Source organism: Neopelma chrysocephalum, unplaced genomic scaffold, assembly GCF_003984885.1.
Source record: "Neopelma chrysocephalum unplaced genomic scaffold, ASM398488v2 Primary Assembly neopelma1_24, whole genome shotgun sequence".
In the NCBI taxonomy this organism is placed as follows: domain Eukaryota; kingdom Metazoa; phylum Chordata; class Aves; order Passeriformes; family Pipridae; genus Neopelma; species Neopelma chrysocephalum.
In genome coordinates, this window is record NW_020897693.1 from 9,625,316 (window position 1) to 9,647,963 (window position 22,648).

General features: G+C 36.8%; 1 protein-coding gene across 1 annotated transcript in view; it reads right to left on the reverse strand.

The window, feature by feature from the left end:
• The window catches only part of LOC113963247 (mucin-5AC-like), a 35,272-nt gene extending 13,014 nt beyond the window's left edge, over window positions 1–22,258 (reverse strand). Inside the window, exons 1-31 of the mRNA XM_027674210.1 lie at window positions 22,240–22,258; window positions 21,255–21,314; window positions 20,020–20,281; window positions 18,902–19,016; window positions 18,345–18,435; window positions 17,863–17,975; window positions 17,206–17,422; window positions 16,737–16,862; window positions 15,614–15,731; window positions 14,655–14,793; window positions 13,178–13,288; window positions 12,702–12,771; window positions 11,780–11,917; window positions 11,533–11,697; window positions 10,688–10,782; window positions 9,594–9,720; window positions 8,764–9,019; window positions 8,111–8,160; window positions 7,404–7,507; window positions 7,125–7,276; window positions 6,471–6,609; window positions 6,260–6,373; window positions 5,790–5,969; window positions 5,038–5,277; window positions 4,245–4,401; window positions 3,523–3,651; window positions 3,050–3,191; window positions 1,718–1,761; window positions 1,412–1,618; window positions 829–1,050; window positions 570–711 (exon numbers count right to left, since the gene is read on the reverse strand). Of these exons, the coding sequence (XP_027530011.1) occupies window positions 570–711; window positions 829–1,050; window positions 1,412–1,618; window positions 1,718–1,761; window positions 3,050–3,191; window positions 3,523–3,651; window positions 4,245–4,401; window positions 5,038–5,277; window positions 5,790–5,969; window positions 6,260–6,373; window positions 6,471–6,609; window positions 7,125–7,276; window positions 7,404–7,507; window positions 8,111–8,160; window positions 8,764–9,019; window positions 9,594–9,720; window positions 10,688–10,782; window positions 11,533–11,697; window positions 11,780–11,917; window positions 12,702–12,771; window positions 13,178–13,288; window positions 14,655–14,793; window positions 15,614–15,731; window positions 16,737–16,862; window positions 17,206–17,422; window positions 17,863–17,975; window positions 18,345–18,435; window positions 18,902–19,016; window positions 20,020–20,281; window positions 21,255–21,314; window positions 22,240–22,258 (4,244 nt within the window). The remainder of the gene's footprint in view (window positions 1–569; window positions 712–828; window positions 1,051–1,411; window positions 1,619–1,717; window positions 1,762–3,049; window positions 3,192–3,522; window positions 3,652–4,244; window positions 4,402–5,037; window positions 5,278–5,789; window positions 5,970–6,259; window positions 6,374–6,470; window positions 6,610–7,124; window positions 7,277–7,403; window positions 7,508–8,110; window positions 8,161–8,763; window positions 9,020–9,593; window positions 9,721–10,687; window positions 10,783–11,532; window positions 11,698–11,779; window positions 11,918–12,701; window positions 12,772–13,177; window positions 13,289–14,654; window positions 14,794–15,613; window positions 15,732–16,736; window positions 16,863–17,205; window positions 17,423–17,862; window positions 17,976–18,344; window positions 18,436–18,901; window positions 19,017–20,019; window positions 20,282–21,254; window positions 21,315–22,239) is intronic.
• Window positions 22,259–22,648: the final 390 nt, after the last annotated feature.

The window sequence follows — 22,648 nt, forward strand, 5'->3', positions numbered from 1 at the left end:
TGGTGGATGTGGTGGTGGTGGAGGTCTGGGGTCGAGTGGGTGTTGTAGTCATTGTGGAGGTTGTTGTGGTAGTGGTAGTAGTTGTTTCTTTTTGATTTTGTGTTGTTGGTTTTGTTGTAATTCTGGTATGAATGTAATCTGTTTGTGGTTGAGGTGTTTCTGGTGGTGTTGTCTTGTGTTTTGTTATCAAGTGTTGAGTCGTTGATACTTCTGTGGATGTTGTACTGAGTCCTGTTGAAGAAAGTGTAGTTGGTTCTGTTGTTTTTGTAGTACTAATACTTTCAGTGGTTGTTTGGCATGGTACTGTTATATTTACACAGCATTTAAATCTTAGTTCATAATTATAGCAAATGGGTGGCAATTGGTCTTTATTGTAGCATTTCAAGCCTTCTTCTGTATTGCAGAGGATGTTTTGCTCCAGGAGAGGATATGGTGTGTTAGGAAACCTCACTGCTCTGCATTCCACATCCCTTCTGTTAGCGCAGACTTTGTATCCCTTTTTTTCAATGTTCTGAATGGTGTCGAAATCTCCATCGTCATAACCAGACCCTGGATAACTGACATCATACCATCTGGACCAGTAACATTCTTCTTTAAAGCAAAGAGAAGGTGTTGAAGGCAAGGTGGTGACAGGTTTTGTCATTATGGTTGTGGTTGTTGTTTCTTCAGATGTTGAATGTATCAATGTTGTACTTTCAGAAGTTGTAGAAACTGGATATGTTGAAGAAGAGCATGGTACAAAAACACAGCATAGGACTCTAATCTCATAATTGTTGCACATCATTGAAATTTGATCTTTGTTGTAACATATAAGCCCTGCTGTTGTACTGCATTCTACTTTTTGGCCAAGGTCTTGCAGTGGTATATCAGGGAATTTTTCTGCTCTGCATTGAACATCCCGTGGAGCGTTACAAACTTCATAACCTTTAGCTCTTAAATCATTGAAAGTTTCAAAATCTCCACCGTCATAGCCAGGGGTTTGCAGACTGCCATCATACCATTCTGACCACTCACAGACCTCATGAACACATACTGATGTCGTTGGTGACACTGCAAAGGAGATAAGGAAGAGACCATGAAACTTAAAATAAATTCCTGTAGATATGATCTTTTTATGTTATTTTGAATGGGCAAACAATTTTCCTAGTGTTATTTTTCTTGCATTGTGATCCTGTAGGGCATCAGTTTAGCATACTTTTATTTTAATATGATTAATATTAATTTAATAGGATGTAATTTAATAGGGTGTTTCAGAAGCGGATTTGTTTTCTATGTTTATTTCCTTGTTACTGCTCTCATTTATTGTGAGGTTGTATTAATTTATTCATGCTGTGCGTGTGGGCGTCGTTTTGTAGCTAAATTTTACTCACTAATAAACAGAATACACTCTTAGGGGCTGTAAAGAATTTACCTGTGGAAGTACTGGCAGGTGGTGTAGTGCTGAAATGAAATGTTGTTGCTGTTGTGGGTGATGTTGAGATTGGACATTCATAGATAATCCTTTCAAGTGTTCCATTGGGACCACAGATTCCAACAATACACCCTCCTATTCCGTCTGTAGTGTTGTAGACCACATCTTTGTAGTTATATTTCTGTCCCTCATAGAAGCAGACACATTCTGTAAATCAAAATAGGATGTTATTCCTTGCTATCTGAAACACAGAGCAGAATACCTTAAATGCATCCTAATCACATAAAAACAACTTTGTCAACATACCATATTCGTCATATCTGCATTCTTTGCCATGAATTGTACATTCACTGGAAAAGAGAAAAATTGAGATTATCAATGTGAATATATCAGTTCATGACATAATTTTTTTGTTTCAACTTTTTTTCTATCAATCTATTCATTGTGTGTTTAAATGTAGAATGCCTCTATCTTCTCTGAGTTTGAGCTGCAGTTCTGCTGTACAAATTCAGGCTAGGTTATCTTCATGCAGTTCTCTGGCAAGAAAGATAACTTTTCTGTGCCAGCCTGTGAAACATGCAGCAACCTTATCAGTGCTTTTGGGAGCTGGGCAAAGTTGTGAACAAGAGTCATCTGAGATGTTCTCATCACTCGGATACGTCTACTTATTTTTTGGAAGGGAAAGTGCAGTAAATGTATCGTTTACATTCATAAGGATATATACAAAGGATCACTGTATCATGGATGTTGAAGTAATCTACACAGCAAATTTCCATTAGACTTCCAAAAGATGGAAGAATGCATTCTGGTTTTAAATGGAATTTGTCTATTATCTTTTAATAACTGAATCTTGATGTACTTATTTACAGTGACTAAGGGCATCTATACATTGAATAAACTTAAATAAATATAAATATGTACTTATTGCTTCAGGTTTAGTGCTGTTAATGGCCTAGACGATGTAGACAAAGATGTCTATGAACTGCAAAACATGCCAAAGAAGTTGGGTTAGCTCAAATGGGCTTTGTGTTAAGATTTTTTGCTATTTGCATTGTACTGCTTACTGTATTCAAGCATAGCTACTTTAAAGGTGTCTTAAGACAATTGTTAACTGCTTAACAACTGATTCTACCTTTGTACCTTTGTACTGTTTTATAGAAGGCTTAACAGCACTTGTCGCAACTTGCCATCAGTAATGTGTGGGAATACTTGCAACTATGGGACAGTTGCAACTATGCAAGAACCAGTGAAATAGCAGAAACAAGCTCAAAACCATGTAGATGAGTTGGCTGCTAACTTCTAGAGAATTTCATACGATGAGTTTAGGGATATCTTAATACAAATTCTAGGACTATTCCCTAACTATTGTTATTTTAATTTATTTTTATTTGATTTCATAATGATCATAATAATTTAAAAGCACTTTAATAAATATACAGACTAACTAGTAAATTAATCTCTCAATGGTAAAATGTTTCATCATGTTATCATTTAAGTTCCTGGGAAGGGAAGAAAATTAGACATTATTTATCAGCCTCTGACTAGCCTGCTTCCTGTTCGTAAACAACAAGTTTAATGTGTGATAAATTATGTTCCACAACTTTAAACTCAATTTTTAAAAATCTTTACTAATCTTACCATGATTCACAATTCTGCTTTGGAGGCATCTCCATTCCTGGTTTGTAGTTTTTCCCATTTTCATAACAACCACAATTAGAAACACAGGTCATGGTTTCTTCATCAAAATAGGGCTTATTTTTTGGACAATGTGGATAGCAGCCTGCAATAAAAAGAGTCAAGTTGAAACTAGCCCTTTCACAAGTAGAAGTAACTCTAAACTCATATCTGCTTTCCCGAAATTGTCCCATGCGGTAAGTGGAATTTCAGACCCTCTTACTGCTATTTTGATTGCATATTAAGCTTTGGTGCATTTTGTCCTCATCTTCACTCCAAACAAGTACGATCCATTAGGTAGTAAGATACTAAGTTAGAAAGTCTCTTCTTATAATTTCTGCTACAAGCATGTCATACACTGAGTAATCTAAATTTTGTTAATCCTACTGCATTTTAAGATTTTATAACTAGAATGAGATATGCATTATTATGTTTACCTTCCAAACCTCTCATCTCATGAAGGCAGTTCCCACTTGGATTATTGCAGGTCTTCATACAAGGGGCTCCACATGGTTTGTAGTGCCACTCACATTCCCCTTGCGGATTGTAGTAATCACAGAACAGAGCTAGAAGAAGGGGAAATGTCAGCAAAATACCTTTGATCTTTCAGCTCTCTAGTCTCAGTTTTGCTGGGTAAAAACCCCATGGGATTAGCATAGTCATGTAGGTGGTGAGCAGTATATTTTCTTATTGCTAATTTGATAAAATTGTTATATTTCTACCACCTTTTGACATAAATAAATTTTTAAAGCATAGAACAGAATTACACATTAAACAAGAAAAATCAGTTGATTAAATCACTGATTTTAGCTAGTATGCACTAGTATTTATTTACATGGAGCCTGCTATAGACAGGTGGGAATGTAATATAATAGTATTGTTCACTAGTTGTGTATCATGATTGACAAGTTAATCAGACATTAATCACACCACTTGTAAAGTTACTATCTGTGGTTTCATTTTAGTAAGATAGGTTGTCTTCCTGTGATTTACCCAAATTTCTTTGTTGGGGTTTTTCTGGTTGTTTTTTTAAAGAATACAACAGTGCCTCTTACAAATACAAATTTGTCTTTCGTTTTTTCCTACTTCTTTTCCTTTTTTTTTTTTTTTGTTTTCTTTCCCTCTGGACCCCTCCAAAAGGTAGTAGGTCAAAACTTACGACATATGGATGGGGTTCTCCATGAAATGCAAATGTCCAGCTCATTGCATGCTTGAGCATAGGCAGCTACTGCTGTACAGAAACATTCACAGTCTCCTCCAGTGTCGCAGGCACAAGCATCATCCACGCATGCTTGATAATATTCGTTTGGTTCAACCTGATGGAGAAAACCTTTAAGTTTTCATGCCCTTGTCCCGTTTGCACTGTCCTAAAATAGCTGAATAAAATATCTGAAACTGACAGCTGTATGTGAGGAAGCTAAGAAAGGAAGAAACCATGAGAATGCTTTGAAAAAATCAAGAGGAAAATGTAGACTAAAGCTATTGCTACTAAGCTGTAATACTAAGAACTGCGTGATGTTGAAGGTACAATTGCAGAATACTGTTAATTACTACAAGCCAGCACACAGTCATACATATCAGGTGGCTGATACTTATGTTAGTAGAAAATGATGCCATTAGAAAATAAGCATATCCTGAAATTTATCTATGATTTTTCCTTCTATTAAAAACAAACAAACAAGACTAACCAATCCAAACTATCGATTTCTTTGGTGTACTTGTTCAAGGCTAAAGCTGAGAAAACGAAAGTGAAAATACTTTTGTGAAAATACTTTCCGTGCAATCTCCACAGAACTTGGTCTGAGCTCACTTTGTAAAGCATGAAAAAGTGTATTTTAGGTGTTTGTGTTTGGGGTTTTTTTGTTTGGTTGGTTGGTTTTTTTTTTAATCTCACATAAGAATTGATGTAATCTTTGTCTCAAGAGAATTTAAGACTAAAGTTTTTGTCATACCTGGGAGTGACACTTTGCAAACACTTCACTGGTAATGATGCTGCATTGCTTCTGTGCCCAGGCTTTCCTGTACGGGTTTGCAGTGCATGGATCCTTGGTACGATTGGCATTTGGGCAACTAGAAGACACTTTCCAGCTATTGGCAAACTCCAGCACATTTCCTACCACAGACTGACTGCGAGTAGTGAAGTCATTATTTCCATTGCCATCATAGTTTCCACAAAGTCCACAAACATGTCCCTGCATCAGGATAAATACACAAAAATCACAAAAATAATAAGGTATAGGTTCTCGGTATCTGTGAGTAACAGATCTCAGAGTGAATCTTGTTTAAGATTATCTGTGCCTTTTAAGTAGCAGTTGGAAATTTTCATAAAATGCCTTTCATAAAGAGATTATCTCTGACTTGTTGCTAGGAAGGATAAACAAAGATAGGAAGAAGAGTAGACTCGTGGGTTTTGTTCTTAAGTACTGAGCTATTTAGTTTTAGCTGATCGTGAACATATCTCTTCAGTGAGGTCTTTTCATGAGGAAAGCTACTGATGTAGTTGCTGTTATGCCATTGCTGGATAATGTAATATAAGGAAAATGCATAGCACACAATCTGATTCAACACAGCAAGGATAATAATACGCAATTGCTGCTCTTGAAGTCTTTCATGTACGGCCTAAATTTCCACACTTTTTCTTTGAGAGATAATATGGATGTGTTTCAGAATTAATTTTATCAAGGTTTTTGATTTTAAAGTGTACCTGAAAGCCGGGACTAAGTTTGATGAATATACTGGTCTTCTTGTCCCACATGAGTATCAGACCAGCAGTGGTGTCAACTACCAGGTAGATACCCATGGAACGGATTTGGAATGGCATTTTTCCTCCAGGTGTCCTCTGGATGACATCAGAGTGTCCATCACTGAGTACCAGCTCATAGTTCTAAGACAGGAAAAGAAAAAGTTAGAGGCCAGTTAAAAAAGTTATCTATTTTGGTACAGGTTTATCTGTTGCCAGTAACTAATTGAAATAATAACTATTATCATCAAAAGGATTCTATTCAACAGCCTCACATTAAGAAATTTTAGAGTTCCCTCCTTTGCTTTCTCTAGCAGAGAGCAGAATCATTAGCAGTGAGCAAAGAAGTCTAGTAACATTTTCACTATCTTGGAGGACACTTCTGCAATGCAGCTTGTTCTGCCCTTCTGGCATAACTTAAAGAAAATACTCACCCCCAAGAAAACTTTAATAGACTTAGAGCAGGTGGTTCCTGTAGTGCCACATGGAATGTTCTCAGTGATGACTCTGAAGGTTCCCTGATTCATAGCTTGTTGACCACAGTAGTTCTGAAACAGGGGAATGGTATTCAATGTTAACTATGCTACATGGTCATCAGTAAAATGCAAGGTACTTAATGCAAAAATCTGGGAAGGACTCTGTTACCTGGACTAGAACATATTCACAGTCTCCTTCAAAATCAAAACGTTTGCCATCAAAGGTGGTATAATGCCCATCTCCATAAACAGAACATGTTTCCAGGCAGGGTTCCTCAGAGCAATGCCATTTTCTGTTTCTACATGTGCTACATAAGACAAAAAGCACTCAAAATGTAAAAGCTATACATACACCAAATATAGGTACATTCCTGCATTTTACAATGTGTTAAGACTCTAATGAAAAAATAAAGTTTGCTTAGTCTCAGAAATGCAGCACAGCTCAAGAACTTTTGGGATTTAGCCAAAGACTGTTACTTAATGATGTAGTGAATAATTTGGATAAGAAAACATTAACTCTTTCACATTTCTAAATCTTGCTGGATGCACTGAAATATAAGTATTTCCTGGGAAGAAAAAAAAGATTTCTTGACTTGAATGAATATGACAGCCTCCAAACCATAGTGTTCTTCTGACCACTTGCAATTTCTGGGCTGTATACCATCGAGAAAAACAGGCAGAGCTTGCTTTTTAGGTACTAAGTGGATCATTTTATGTAGGATTCCTTTTTATAAATCTTGATGCTGTTAGAATGAAATGCTATTCACTCGTATGTTACTTCCCTAGAGCTTAAAGGAAATGTTATTTTTCAATATGCTCTTACCAGTTGTTACAGCCAACTCTGATTGATTCTCCTGGACTGTAGGAATTCCCATTGTGAATACATGGACAGTCTTCTGGAGCTATACAGCCTCCTTTGCCATCTGACACTTGATCATGAGGACATACACAGCCAGAGACACAGTGAGTTCTGTACTGTAAGGACCATAGAGAAAACATGTCTTGAAACATTTACCTCCTGGAAGATCCAGCGGCAGCTGGTTATTGTAAAAGAGATCTAGTTTAATATGCTTTCAACTAATTATAAAGGTTCTATGCTTACACATTCCATATCTAGAGTCTGACAGCTCTTCTGGCATCCTGCTCCTACCACATCTGCATCTGTGGTGTTACCACAGTCGATATAAACCATGGGAGGTACACAGACTGAAAGAGAGAAAAGCCATGAGAAATATGACAGAAACCATGCATTTGTATCTTTGTGTTTGCTTAATACAGACTGAAGAAAAATGGGAGAAGACTCCTTTGTGACATATGGGTACCTTAAAATTATATGTTTGACCAGAAAGAGAAACTGATTATTGTTTTGAAATCATATTTATCTGCTTTTTGTGCTTATGCTTGGACTAATCCATTAAATTAATGTTTAGTTAGCTTCACGAAACACCTTTCAGAGAAACAAACCAAGAAAAAAAAGATCCTTGATTACTTTGTTTGTGTTTTATTTTTGGCTTTTACTACTTTCAGTTAAAATGTGGATGGTTTTCCCCTCACATTCAGTGGGGTGACCTTGTACTCTTTTCTACTGGGTAACCCAGGGGGTTATAACTTATTTCAGCCATCTGAAAGGTAAGAAAGTATTTCTTTATATTTTGGGAATATCCTCTACATTACAGAAATCCTCAGTTAATTTTCTTGATTGATTTCCTGCTTTTATAATTTGCATCATTATGACAAAAGAGAACTGAAGAGGATGAAGATGGAAAGGGAGAATTAAAGAAAATCTTAAGGGATAAGCTGATATATTACCTGGTTCAGGTTTCTCTCCAATGCAGCTGAGCTTTCCATAGGTGCAAGTGCTATTAAAAAAAAGTAATTGATATGTTTAAACATTTGGTTAATTTTCAGCCTGTTTCCTAGTGAATTTGAAAGAATGAAAAATTACTGTGTGATAAATAAAACATGTCCTTTACCAAAATATTTTTTCTGTTCAAAAATATTTTATATTAGAGCAGAACAAAATACAAGGATATTCTATATAAAGGAAGTGTTTACTCTGTCTATTTGCCTGGTTTAAAAATGTCCTTCAGGATAATTCAGACTCCATTCATAAAGGGAATAATCTGTAACATTATTATCAAGTATCTTTCACCATAGAACAAGTCTTTTATAGTCATAGATAAGGAAGGTGTGTGTTGTGGGGAAGGAGACAGGAAGGGAGGGAGAGAGAGAGGGGCTGGGTGGGAGTTTGACTGTTAGCAAAGGCTAACCTACCCCAGTATGTTTTGTTCAATTCCTGTACAATCTTCCAAACATGGGTAGCCTTAACAATTTTTAAGAATATGTGATTTTTTAATTGAAATTATTAGGGAAAGAAATGCATTTGATTTGATTTCATAACGTATATATCGTTTCATGATTGGACATAAGCAATCTCATTTTTCTCTTTACAAATCTCTTACCAGACAACACCATTATCATGAATAACTTCTCCGGAAGACAGAGGCATTCCTTTGTAGTAACAAGGACAGCTAGATGCAGGCACACATTTGCCAGTTTCATCCATGTATGTTCCATTTATGCAGGTGCAGCCGTCAACTGGGACAAACTTAATGCTGCATGTGACATCAGGCTCACTCAGAGACCGGCAGGTGGGTTGACACGTATCGACATTGTAAGTGTACTTCAAAGATTTCGGACACAAGGTGGTGTATTTTGCTTGAAAGTAAAAAAGTGAGTTACATTTGTAGTTCATTTAAGAATCAATGTAGGTATAAGTGAAGTATTTGAGGTAAAATACATATGATAAACATGGCAATGTATACACAAATGCTTTACTGATATCCTCAATAGTGTAATTTTTTTTTTTTTTTTTACTGCTAGAGCAGAATTTTCCCCTATAAATGTGTCACAAATACAAATATTTTGTCCAAATTTAAAAAAGGACAAAGTATATTAATGCATAGTATGTTTCTTCCTCATTGCTATTTTCACTTTTTTTTTGTCAAAGTAAATTGAGAAACACCTTACTTATTTTATTCCTATTGCAAAGGTATGGCTCTCCATGTTACTTCTGCTGGTTCTGAGCAAGTAATCTAACAAAGCCTGTTTTTTCTATTTCTAACTGTTTATTGCTTGTCTTTTATGGTATTCCTTTCCTCCTCAACTTCTTGAAAGTCAATGCTATGCTTAAAACCCAATTTAACACAATTTATTGTGGGAATCCCTGAGAGCTGCTCTGTAGGGGCTCCTGGGTGATCATTTTCAAAAGGCAAAGGAATGTAAAACTTACTGCAGGCTTTGCTTCTCCATCCGGGGAGGAGAACTCCTTTAGCAGCACAGGCTCTGATGTAGCTTGAAAGGGCAGCACACATGCAGTCCTCACTCTTCTCACAGTTACACGTGTCAAACATGCAGTTCTAGGAACAGGGGATGACATATGATCATCAGATTGTCATGTCAAAGCCACGGTGCTCCATAGAGTGTTACATTAGTTAGAGGTTAAAGTGAGTGTAATCCACAAGTGTAAGCTCTTCATTGAGCACTTTCAAAAAAGATTCTTTGCACGAAGAAGGAGTAATTAGAGGTCCACAATTTTGAACTCTTTTTTTTTCCTTTTTCAGGTGTTGGTAGGTTTTCCAACTACATCCAGTTTTTCCCCACTGTGCCATATATATTTAGAATAAATAGAAAGTATTTGATGCCACCCAGCTTTGGCAGCTTAGGCTTAAGAGCCTGGGCTCTCTGTTCAAGAGGAACAAAGAAAACCAGTTATTTAATGTGTTTCTGTGCAGGGCAGGGATACTATAATATTGTAATTCCAGAAGATGTTTGCTGAACATAATCTTATAAATTTGTAATAACAGGGAGATTTTGTAAAGTACCCAGGGACTCTGTTACAGAGCTTCATCACCTTGAATTCCTGGAATGTTTTTGTTCACATATCTAAATCTCTTTGCTGTTTCTTACACACATTGCTTGCCTTGTCCTTTACATGTATGCAAAAGCCTTCTGAGAGCAGTTCAGAGAAACTAAAGTGCTGGTTAAGATTCTGACTAAAGATTTCCTTCTACCTCAGGAGGGACAGGTTTTGTCCCTTGACCTCATAAGGAGTCCAAGGAGTCCAAGCTCTTAGCTTAGTCTTTAAGTTTGCACCTAAAAATGCAGGAGGTGCAGGAGGAATATACCTGTAAATTTATCCTCCTGGGAATAGAGAGATACCTTTACAAAGGAGCAAATTTTATGTTGTGTAGATAATGAACCCTTGACTTGAAAAGGACTATCATGAATGCATATCCTCTCAATTGGCAAGTTACTCTCTCAGGTGTTAGTATCAGAAATCTGAGTCTTTTTCTCTTAAATGGGATAAAGTTAAGAGCCAAATACCTTCTCGTAAACTTCTGGATTCACTGTTGAGTGACATTCAGCAAAAGGTCCCGTAGTGTCAGAGAGCAGTCCACACCAGTGCTGGGCGTACTGGTCTGTGAATTGAAAACGTGGTAAGAGTTTCTATTGTACTTCATTTTCAAAACTCTTGTCTCAGTTTTACTATACTTCCTGCAGGGAGATTGCAGAAGCTTAACTTTACAATATAATTTAGCCCCACATTTGCTGAGACAGTCTTTTGCTTCCTGTAAAGAGAAATATGAACTCTTCACAAACTGAATGCTCTCTGATTTGTGGTAATTGTCATGGAATAAACTAAGACGTCCATAACTGAATTTTGGAAAGAAAGGTTCACGTTGTAAATTAAAAATCTGCTAGTTCATCTGAGAAAACAAAAGAGTAAGCTTGTGAATACTCAAAATTATATATTTTATTGGCTGAAACGGAGCTTGAAAACTTTGAAATTCTGAATTTTAAGTCTGGTTCTCAGTTTAACAGTGGAGGGGTCACACTGAGTCCAACATTCAGTGGGGTGATGCACAGTTTTTTTCTATATGACAATCAGCCCTTTCCAGGAATGGATCCCTAATATGCTGTATGGTTCCACTTTCTCTTAAGTAAGCTGGCAAAAACAGTTGCTGTCTTGATCCAAAGGAATATTTTTAAAGATCCAAAATATTTTCCTAGCTATTGTTTATTAATTGAAGACTTCTAGTGTCAGCTGAGGAAAATAGTGTGTGTGCAAACAGTTCTGTTATTTTGTCTAAATACTTGATGATTGATCAACTTATTCTGTCTTTGCATCTTAAAAGAGAATAGAAGAAGTTACTATATGCTGAGCTTACCATTTTGTATGCTGACAGTACAGGGGTTCTCAAAGGTATTTTTGGCATCAGGACAATCAGCCCGAGTTTTCCAAGTATTGCCAAAGGCAGCTGAAGTACCCTCTATTACACCACTGGTGGTTTTGAAATCATCTGTCTGCATATCATTGAAGTTTCCACAGAGACCTAAAAGGAAGCAGATGGTCTGTGAAAGTGCCCTACAGAATGACACATACTGGTGAAGGCACTTGTTACACAGGTCACTTACCACAGGTCTGCCCTTTATGTGAGGGGTCTAAGTCTATAAAAAGTTGCATGAAAGGCACAAGTTGAACCTGTAGCTGAAGACCAAAGGTTGTTTGCAGAATGATGAAGAAAGATGAAGGTCTGAAGATGGTGACATTTGCTAGAGATATAAGAACAAAAGAGTTATAATTTCATATGAGATGAGCATTTGAAATAATTGTTCATCATACAGAGGAATTCTACAGCTGTGTTTGATATGCTCCTAATTTCTGAAGAACTGGGGGGGAAAATGATCCATGCAGGATTTCAAATCCAGCACTAAAACAGGCTAATCTAAACACCTAAACAACAAATGTATACAAACCCTGCACTTTTTGTCAGGTGTTTTAAAATAAGGGGAAGAACACACACTTTCGTTGCTATTTAAAAGGTTGCCTTTCCTTGGTAAAAATGATGTAGCACTATTTAATGGAAGACTCCAACCTGGTCCTATTAAGTCCTTTCATGGTTTGCTTTGTGTTCAGGTGCAGTAGTATCTGAGAAGAACTGTCATGAGAGAAACTCCATGAGAGAAACTCCAGAGATTAATGTGCTCCAGAGGGAACACAGGGAACTAAATGACTTGAGATATTGGAGTCCTGTTGCATGTCAGATTTTTTCTTTCATCTCTTATGTCAATGTTTGGATCTGGAAGTGTGCAATGACACTGTTTCCTTGAACTCAATCTCCATTTCATTAGATATTTAGACCTTAATTTTGCTAAAATTGTAAGTTTTGAATAGACAAACCCTATTACATTAGAAGTGGGAGACTATGCTCTACTGCAGTACTTTGGGTTTGCTGCAGTATAATCAAAGGTAGAATTTGGCTTCAGATTAATTCATGTAATAACATTTTAAAGTAAAAAATGAGAAACATTACAGAAGTCTTCCAAAGGAACTTACCTGCTGAGAATGGCAGCTGTGTGTAGATCATATTCACAAATACACTACCAGAAGGTTGGATCATAATGTTCTGTCCACAACAAAAGGCAACAATTATCAAGCATGTTTAGGAAAAGTAAAGTACTTTCAAAATATTTTCTAATACTGTTCAAGATGGAGGGGAAAAAAAAGTGGAGGGAGACTATGATGATGTTCTGATTCCTATATTATTTCTTTGATTTTATTACTGCGGCCCATTGACTGTCTAAAAAAGCAAAAGCCCAAAGTTATCTAAATAAGAGAAAACTACTAGCATCTTGTCTTCTAATGTACTTACTTTATTCTTAATTTTACTTTGAATAATGTTCAAATGAGATAAAATGAAAAGTAAGTGCAGATTTCCTGTGTGTGCTGTTATGTGTCATGTGCAAACTACTTGTCTGTTAAGCTTTGAGAACATCCCTGCAGAATGTTAGGTGTTTACATTTGCTACTCACAGTTTGTCCTCCACTCAGGCTGATGGCTATACCCTTGAGGCACGTTTCAGTTTCAGTCAGGCCACACTTGTGGATATCTCCCAGAACCGTGAATTCATTGCTGTCACAGAGCTAGAAGAAGAAAACAAAAGATACCGATAAAAGGATTTGTTATATTAAAATATTGTTAACTTAAAAAAGTTCACACTTAAGTGGAATTCTTGGTAAAGTGAATCTTTCAAAATATTGTGTATTTCATTTCTTCTTGCTCATATGGTCTTACATGTATGTATACAGACACCAAGTCAGCTGACATTCATGCAGTCTGCACTCTGGAAGCTATCCATTGTTCCTGACATTCAAGAGCAAGTTAGACATATTAAGCTGAACATTAAACTCCTTAAGGCTTAGGTAATAGTAGTTCCTAATGTTAAGGTAATACTAGTTTAATATGCTAGAGAAGAAGGACACATGCCTTTCTTTCCCAGTGGTTATGAAGTTTACCAGGGAGAGGAAAGAAATTGTTTCCAGTCTTCTGCACTGAATAAATTATCAAGGACATTGGTGATTTGAACATTCTTCAAACTGGTAGGAAATCAGGCATTTAAATATTCTCTAACAGGAGAAAATTAAGCTAAAATCCTTATTCACTAAATTACTGAATAAAGGCAAAATTCATTTTTTGTCTTGGTTCAGATTTTCATTGAACTGTGTTCTGTGAGCCACCTTCAAAGGGTGACTAATGGCCGAGACTTAACAGGGCAACACTCAAAGAAGGCTGTGATTCTGAATGCGTCTTATCACTTCTTTGGCATAATGAAGACTAAATTGAAGATAACTGATATGCAGAATTCCAGACATCTGGAAAATCAATATTAAATTTAATGGTAAATTAAAGCTTTTTGAACTTTTGAGTACAAATTTAGTGATTTTTCTCTACCTCCAGAAACCCTGAGAATCTAATTTTACATGTTGGTGCCAAAAAGAGGAGTTTAAAGTGTAAGTCTGATCTATGCTTCCATTGTGGATCAAGAACAGTGCTTGTGAATCTCATTCAAAAGTTTCATCAATTTAGTCTAATCTATTTCTAAAGTACTCTAGCTCCTTCCTAAGTTTTTATTGTTCTCTTACTTGGTAATATTCAGACCAATCTTATTGATAACAGATTTGATTCAACATGAAGTCCTTATGAAAATAGTTTACATTACTCACGCAATACAAATAAACCATAAAAATAGCTAGGGTTATGAAATCTAGGTATTTAGTATATCTACTAAAATCTAGGTATTTAATATATCTGCTAAAAACTCAGTGCAATTCTTAAACAATGATCAAAGAACACAAAACCACTACAATATTATTTGGTGTAACCCTAACAGACAGGCTTCATGGTGACCCTCTAAATTTCATAAAGTTGATGTGACTGCCAGTAATTTTCAACAAACAACCTTATATATAATAAAAACACTTTCCTTTAGCGAGGGTGTCTCATTTTTACCTTGGTTAGGACATAGCTACAGTCTCCGAAGAAAGAGTAATGTTTCTCATCAAACGTTGAAATGTGGGAGCCTCCTTCAATACTGCAAGTCCCAGGGCATGACTGAGTGACACAAGACCATTCACCTCCAACACAGGTACTGAAATGAAGAAGGCATTCAGTAACCTTGGGTAACGCAAATGTAAATGAAATAGAAGACAATAAGGGCAGATGATGCCTCAGTTTTCCTCTTAAAACACTGATCATACTGTCAAAGAAACCAGTATTGCTATAGAATATCAGAATAAGTATGGGGCAGGCACATTTATATTACTGATAATTTTATATATATATTGCTGTTCATTTCCAGTCTTTGGACAGAATTCAGTCCTGGTGAACCTGTCATGCATCCTTCTGCATATGAAGCATCACTCCGCATCTCCATTAGCATGGCTGAAGCTTCAAACATGTGAAGTTTTTCATGGAAAATAACATGGTTCTTGTGTTCATACATAGATAAGTGCATTTGCATACAGTTATGCAATAAAACTTCAGTAGTTATAGTGATATTCAAAAAATATAGGTAATATTTGCCAAATACACCTCTCAAATGTGATCTCCCACTCTAAATGCAATAACCCTAAGTGTCATGCCCTCTATGGTATTTACATGAGCATCCTAATATTACACTGTAGTGCTGCAAAGGATGTAACACTAATTCACATTTTTAAACACCTCTGCTATTTGATTGTCTTCTTTAGTAGGCCTTGAAATTGAAGTATCTATTCAAAAACTTAAATTTTGCTTCCAAGTGTAAGGGGAAAACAGACATGAACTGTTCTCTAAAACTGTGTAATCAGGAAATTTCAATTGATAAGTAGTTCCTAATTTTTTTAAGGGGAAATTAGTTATTTTTCCCTGTCTTCAGAATATTCAGATAGTGCACCTAAAAGAAAAGACGTTGTGTGGAAGTATCTTACCATGATCTGCATTTAGATGAGAAGGAGGCACCAGGAGCATAAGTTTCACCTTCATAGGTACAGTGGCATTCTCTACGGGGAATGCAGCCAGCACCATTAACGTCATCAAACACCATTCCTAGGAAAAGAAATGGTCTGTTACTCATTCTGTGCACTGCACAACCTGCCTTTGAACACATATCTAGCAGATGCCTGAGAATATGCCCCATTTCTTCTGTATTACACAGTACTTTAAAATAATAGGATGCAAGCTATGTAGAGATTGAAAGGCTATATGCCGTTGAAGCATACCTAAAATCCTAGGGTGATCAAAAGAGACCTCTATGGAAATACGTTTCTGTTATGGACTTCATTAGAATGAAATTAGGATTAAAATTACTAGATAATGAGGTGGAATAGATGAACCATTCGTAAGACTGCCCAGGGACATATTTGTACAGTAAATATTTTTGTGCCCAGAGACAGAGGATTGTTTAAGAGAAGTCAATGCCAATACACAAACAAATGATGGTGAATTCTGTGAGACATCATGAGAATGGGCAGAAGAGCTGCAAGGGGTGAAGATCCTACCATACAGTCACAACAGCAATAAAAATTTTCAGCCGCAGAAGTGTGGACAAAGAAGACACACTTGCATTGTTTGTCTTGTACTGATGCTCAGGTCTCATGAATAATTCTGTGAGGCACCAAATTTTACACGCTGCCTGGTGCTCTCTGAGCTCCTTTTTGTTTAGACACTCAGCACTTGACAAGAAGGAGTTAGTAATTTGGCAAACCAGATGCAGCTTTGCTAACAGCAGCAGCTATCGTTGTGTGCAAAATCTGATTAAAGATTTCGTACTTTCTGGGAACTGAATCTGAATGCTCTTGTTGTTAGGAACAAATTATCTTATTCTCAGTCACTATATACATGTCTTCTCAATGTTTGTTATTTAAAAGGGCATATTTAATAACCTGAATAGAAATAGAGCATGAATATGAAGGAAGAAATGTAGCTTTTCTTTTGATGATAATAACACTGGTGTCATGATGAGAATGATACAGAGTGTGAAACTTGTTAAATGTGTACAGGTAAGTATTCTAGTGGGTTTGGCTGTGAGAACAGGGCAGGAAATAAGCTTGCCTGGAGGACAGACGCAGCCATCTGTACAGTGGTCTTCACAAAGTGCAGATCGTTCCGGGTTGCTGCATGTGTCAGAGCAGGGAGAGCCACACTCGTGGTATTGCATGTTGAACGGACATGATTTGGCTAAAAGTAGAAAGAGTATTATAAAGCTGGCTTTTCCCTTGAAAGGTTGAGAAAACAGTATTTGCAATTTAGGATGTTTTCTGTCAAGATATGATGGGGAATCTTGATCAAAGTGGAGGCCAAAATATTTTAGTTTTTCTGATATATATTAAAACTGTTTGTAAGGAAAATCCCCTAAACTTCCATATTCCCAAAGTCTTGAATATGATTAGGTTGAAACTGATTTCATGATAATTGTATGCACGTTTAAACAACTGTCTTTTTAAGGAAAGAACCTCACATATTTGGATTTAATAGATGTGGGTAATAAGCACAGGTGGAAGTCCCTTCCTGAGATACTTACGACACAGTTCTGAGGTTCTCCAGTTCAGAGGCTGTCCACCTGCATGAGCACACTGCCGGGAGTATTCAGCAAAAGTATTACACATGCAGAAGTCAGCCATAGAACTATCACAGTGGCATAGGTCTTGTATGCAAGTTTCGATGTAGTCCTGAACATTGACAAGCATGTTGCAACTTGTAAATGCTTTACTGGTTAATACTGTCTCACAGATAGAAGCCTGGGAAGGAAAACAGAGAAGGTAAACAAAACATTTAGAAAATATGAAACTAATTATTTAAGGCATGTGGCAGAACAAATCAAAGATCCATCTGATCCACAAAACCTGTACAACAGTAGCCATAAGCAGATATTTAGGGAAAAGTGTATCAATAGGGCAAGAACATAAAGGAACTCCTTTAGTTAATTCTAGTATCTTCCATATCTTGAGTTACTTTCACCTCAGGTGACTTCCTAAGCATTATACAATTTCTTTATATTAAGACATCCTCAATGATTTCCTCTTTTGGGAAAATATGCAGTGTTCTCTTAGATGGGGAACTTTTTAGCATTCGCTTTGGCATATTTTTTTCCCTTCTAACAAAGGAAAGATAGAATCTCCAAAGATAGAGAGAATATATTTCACACTGAGAAAAAAAATTTTGAGAGAGAGGTTCTTACAAATTCTGCTGAGCAGTTCATCTGAACAGTAGAAGGAATAGGATCATCACACTGCTCTGTGGGTCCATCCATCTTCTGCCTATTACCAAACTGTATGGGAGTTAGTTTTGTCTCTGTAAAAAACAGTTCAAATATTAGAAGAGTGTTTACTGGTTTTTTGCATGGAGATGTTTTGTTTTGTGATACTATCTGCTATCACATGAACATTGATTGCCGAATAATATCACTATAGTATGAAAGGTAAAAGACGAACAAGGAACTCGACCCTAAGTATTGCAAACAAGTTTTATGTGGCAGGTCTTAAAACATATAACAGTGATGGAAGCAGTCTAATACATCTCAAAGCCCTGACTGTATACATAACTGATATCATAGAAATATGTGAAAAAGTATCACTAGTTTTGCAGTTAATATGACCCACAATCTATGTTACAGTATATTGTAAAATAAAAAAACAAGCACCAATACTTTTTATTACTTACTCCCTGAAATAAATTCATCGTTAACTGGAATTCCATTGAAGTCCCCACAAAGTCCACAAGTCTGATTGGCATATTTCTTATCTAGTTCCACCTAAAAGAAATGAGGAAAGGGGTTCATAGAAATGTCAGTCTGGATGGTTAGGAGCACAGCCTACATCAGTATTGCTTGTGTACTCAAAATTTGACATATGTTTGCTGTGCAGACTGTGTTGTGTGATAACAAGGTAGGCATCATTGGAAAGGTCAGTGACAACCAAGAAAAACTTGCTCTTCTTCTAGCCCTGGATTGTGAACATCAGTACATTGCCAGGTCTGGAATCTAAAGATTACTTCACTGTGAGGTGAGAATATTATAATCAGGGGTCTATTGACTCTGAGCTGAGATTGGTGGGGGAAAAAAGGGAAATTGGGAGAAGACTGGAAAACACAACAATACGCTAAAAATGGACACAAATTCAAAAGCAACTAATGTCTACATGACTGGTTAATACTGCAAAGACAAAAACAAACTATTTTCAAAATACAGACTTTCTGCCATGTTCTGGATGTTTTCTTACCAGGAGGGCATCCTGTTCATTCCAAAGGAAGGTCAGTCCTAACTTGGCAGAAACTTTCAGATAGTTGTTACTTCTCTCTATCAAGACTCCCATATGGCTGTAGGGCATCTGAACCCTGGGGAAAGATCATCAGAACTCAGCCAGGGTAGGGACAGAATATTCATTGAATATCCACACTGCAATTCTTTCTTATTCTCTTTGAGAATTTTCAGCATACATCAGTGAGGAAATCAGAGCAGTAGCTAAATACAGACAACACAGGTATGTAACATCTTGTCTGTTTCCTATGCAGTTGCTTCTCATTGTGCAAATGGATCAGCCCTGTTGTTCCTTTTGGCTTTCTCTCAAGGGTGTTTTTCTGGGTAAAATGTTGGCATATGTTTTTGGTTGTATGGTTCAAAGAAGTGCTGGGAGACTCTGTTTTGCAAGCAATATGCTTCAGGCCTTAAAGCATTTGATGATAAAGGGATGGACTCCAGGCTTTCTGTGACATGGGTGACATTCAGAAAGCTGTACCCAAGATAAACTTTACACTAGCTCACTGTATATAGCTGCTATAAGAGACAACTCACAGTGGGATAGCTGCCCAAATATTTACCTGTCCTTTTCTACAGGTTTCACACCCTATGCCGAAGTCAGTGCTACAATTGCTACATAGATTGCAAGTTTCCAGAATAGATAATTTTAAATTAACTCAGATATAAGCTGCAGCCACTGCTTTACTATGCACTGTTTGGTGCAAAGACAAAAGCTGTCAAAAACTCCTCTCAAGAATTCTGTTCTAGTAACATTAATGGAGGGTAGGTTTTGCACCCTTTAAGTTTCTGACACTTTGACTGAGTCTAGCTTATACACTCGGTTGTATATATACATGCACAATTGTAGAAGTGGGCCATCATATGGAATATAGTTCATCTGAATAAAATGAACACAGGGATAATGTGCAGAAGTGGCACTTCGCTCACTGTCAAGCCCTCATTTTTGTTAATACTTCAGGAAAGACCTGAGCCTTCCAGCTGCTTGGAAGCAATGTCGGATCAGACAAGGGAAAGGGATGCTTGCTCAAAGAGCTCATGGGGATCAACAGCAGTGATGACAGCTGCAAGCTGTGAACATACAATTTGTTGTCTAGCCGGACAGAGCCACGGGTCAGTTCAATCACTGCTCCTTCCAGCTTCATGATGACGTGAGTGATCACGGTAGCATTTTCCGCCATTGTACGCCTAATCTGGATGTTGAAGTCCTCATAGGAAGACTTGCAGTTGGATGCAAAGATGTAATTGCAGGCTCCAGGGAAGTAAAAGATGTCCCCATCAAAGGTTTTGAAGTGGAAGTTACCCCATGTGCTGCACACATGGCCATTGTGAGAGGGGTTGCCAGCTGTGGAGTCAAAACAAGCAGTATGAATTTCCTGTAATTTGCTGTAATACCCTCCCTTTTAGATGCCCTTCCCCTCCTAGGTCTTTCACTAGCCTCTGTCCCAAAAGCCCATCTTCTGTTTTCCTTCTTGGCATGCTATTTGCTCATCATAATTTTTTTATTTAGTTCAGTCACTTTTTGTGTTTAATCTGTTTTGCATAGAGAAGGAGACCTCCTGGGTCACTAGATCCAATGCTCTGGTTCTGTCAACACCCATATCCTATAAATCCTTTTGTAAATATATGAAGTTTTAAAGTTTCACCATAAACCCAGTTTAAAGTTAGTTTAACACTATTTGATACTCCTGATAGGGAAGGCCACTCATACCTGCAACCTTTGAATGGCTGGAAGACTTTTGTCGACATCTTCCAAACAATATTCCTGTCTCATGTATGCCTGGTTGTTCTTGTGCCAAAATTACACTTCACCTTGAAGGGGTTTCACCTGCCTACTACTCCCCCCACCAATTATAGAAATCTATCTCTTTTCAGTCTTCATTTCCTTACAAGCAGGCTCTTCTATCTCTCTGATAATCTTCAGAGTCCCTTCCTGCATTTCTTCCACATTTACACTCACCCTGCTTGAATTGTACCCTATACCCTAGATAAGATGTCTCCACAGTGTTTTCAGCATATTAGTATTTTTCTCTCTTTACTGGAAATATTGTGCATGATTTTTCCCATTATTTCATATATAAATATATTTTTAATTTTTTTCTTTACAACTGCATTATATAAACACAATGTAGGTGAAGCACGGGATTCACAGTTAGATTATCTGTGTTACCTGAGGAACTGATGAGTTTTCTTTAAAGTTTTTTTTTACTGTGCTAAAGGATCTTACACAATCTCTTGATCTCTTCAGTCACTGCATGCTCTATCTGTGTGATCAACAAGAACACAGATATCTGTGCCATGACATTTGGTGAACTTACCCTTTACTTTCAGTGTGTTTTGAAAAGGCGGAATGATTGTCACTTCTTGGGATTTGAAAGCTGGTAGAAAAGCAAAAGGAGAAAAAATGACTAAGTTTAATCTTAGAATGCTACAAAATGGATGGAGATAACGTAGCCTTTTTAGTGATGAAAATTTCCTACTACTATTTACACTCTATAAGGAAGTTTCCACAAGGTTTTATTGGTAGTTTTTACACAATGCTTTGTGATCTGCCTTTCTATAAATTTCACTAACAACTAAATTCCAAAGACTATGCCCTTTGGCTGTAGTACTTTCTTTCATTATTTGTTAAAGACTCCCATCTGATCCTGGCCCAGGTTCTGAACTCAGAAGCAACAATATGATCCTCTGCTATTGTTAAATAATTTGTGGTACACTTCTTGCAGGACAGACTTAGTGATCAGTTGTTTCAGCCTGTCATCACTAATATACCAGTCAGCTTTGTATCCTTACACCCTTATTTTGCTCTGTACAGTTATGTGTCATGCATGATCTTGTAGTGCTTAATTATGCTAACATTTAAGGTAGTTACAGTTTCCTTATTCTCTCGTGAGTAATGCAGTCATCTTGACACAGTGTAAAAAAAATAAAAACGTGTCTTTTATTACCTGCTATCAAGTACCCTGGTGATACGTATGTAAACACACACCTCTTCTGAAAATACACTTTTAGATAGAAGGTATGTACCTTTCCTAAAGTTAAAGATTAGATAACTCTATCATATCAGTAGAGCAGATCCACTGGACCAGATCTCATAGGAAGTTCTCAAGTTTAGAGCAGTCAGAGATCAGGTATATTGTACAGAGGACTTCTCTTTTAATGTGTGTGGTATATTCTAGCTAGGACTAAAAACATTCTAGTAATCTTATTATTTATCAACTTGATTTAGAACAAAATCTTAGCAATAGATCAGCATAAAAATACTTAAGTTTTTGTCGCTGCAGGATAGATGGAGAAATATACTTTGTTTGTTGTTCACCATCTTGGGCCTGAACTGCATCAAGAATGGTAGAAATGTTAATGTCTAATTTTCTTGAGCTCCCCCAATATCTCAATTACATCTATTTAAACATGTAACAGTTAGTATATCAAAAAAAAAATTCAGCAAAGATATGCTCATGTACAGGTCAAATTTGAATCAGGATCTGGGCTGCGTGCAACCATGATAGCCAAACACCACTCCTTCAGCTTTTCCCTTTTTTTTGGTATGTTTTTATTTTTTGGCTAATAAATTACTGCAGGGAAGCCATCAAAAACATGCCTGTGGTAATTTGAGCAGATCCTTATTCTGTTATTGTCACAATGTACCCCTGCATTCCCTTATAACCTCTCCAGATAAAGAACTTAATTTTCTTAGGTTTTATGGTCACTC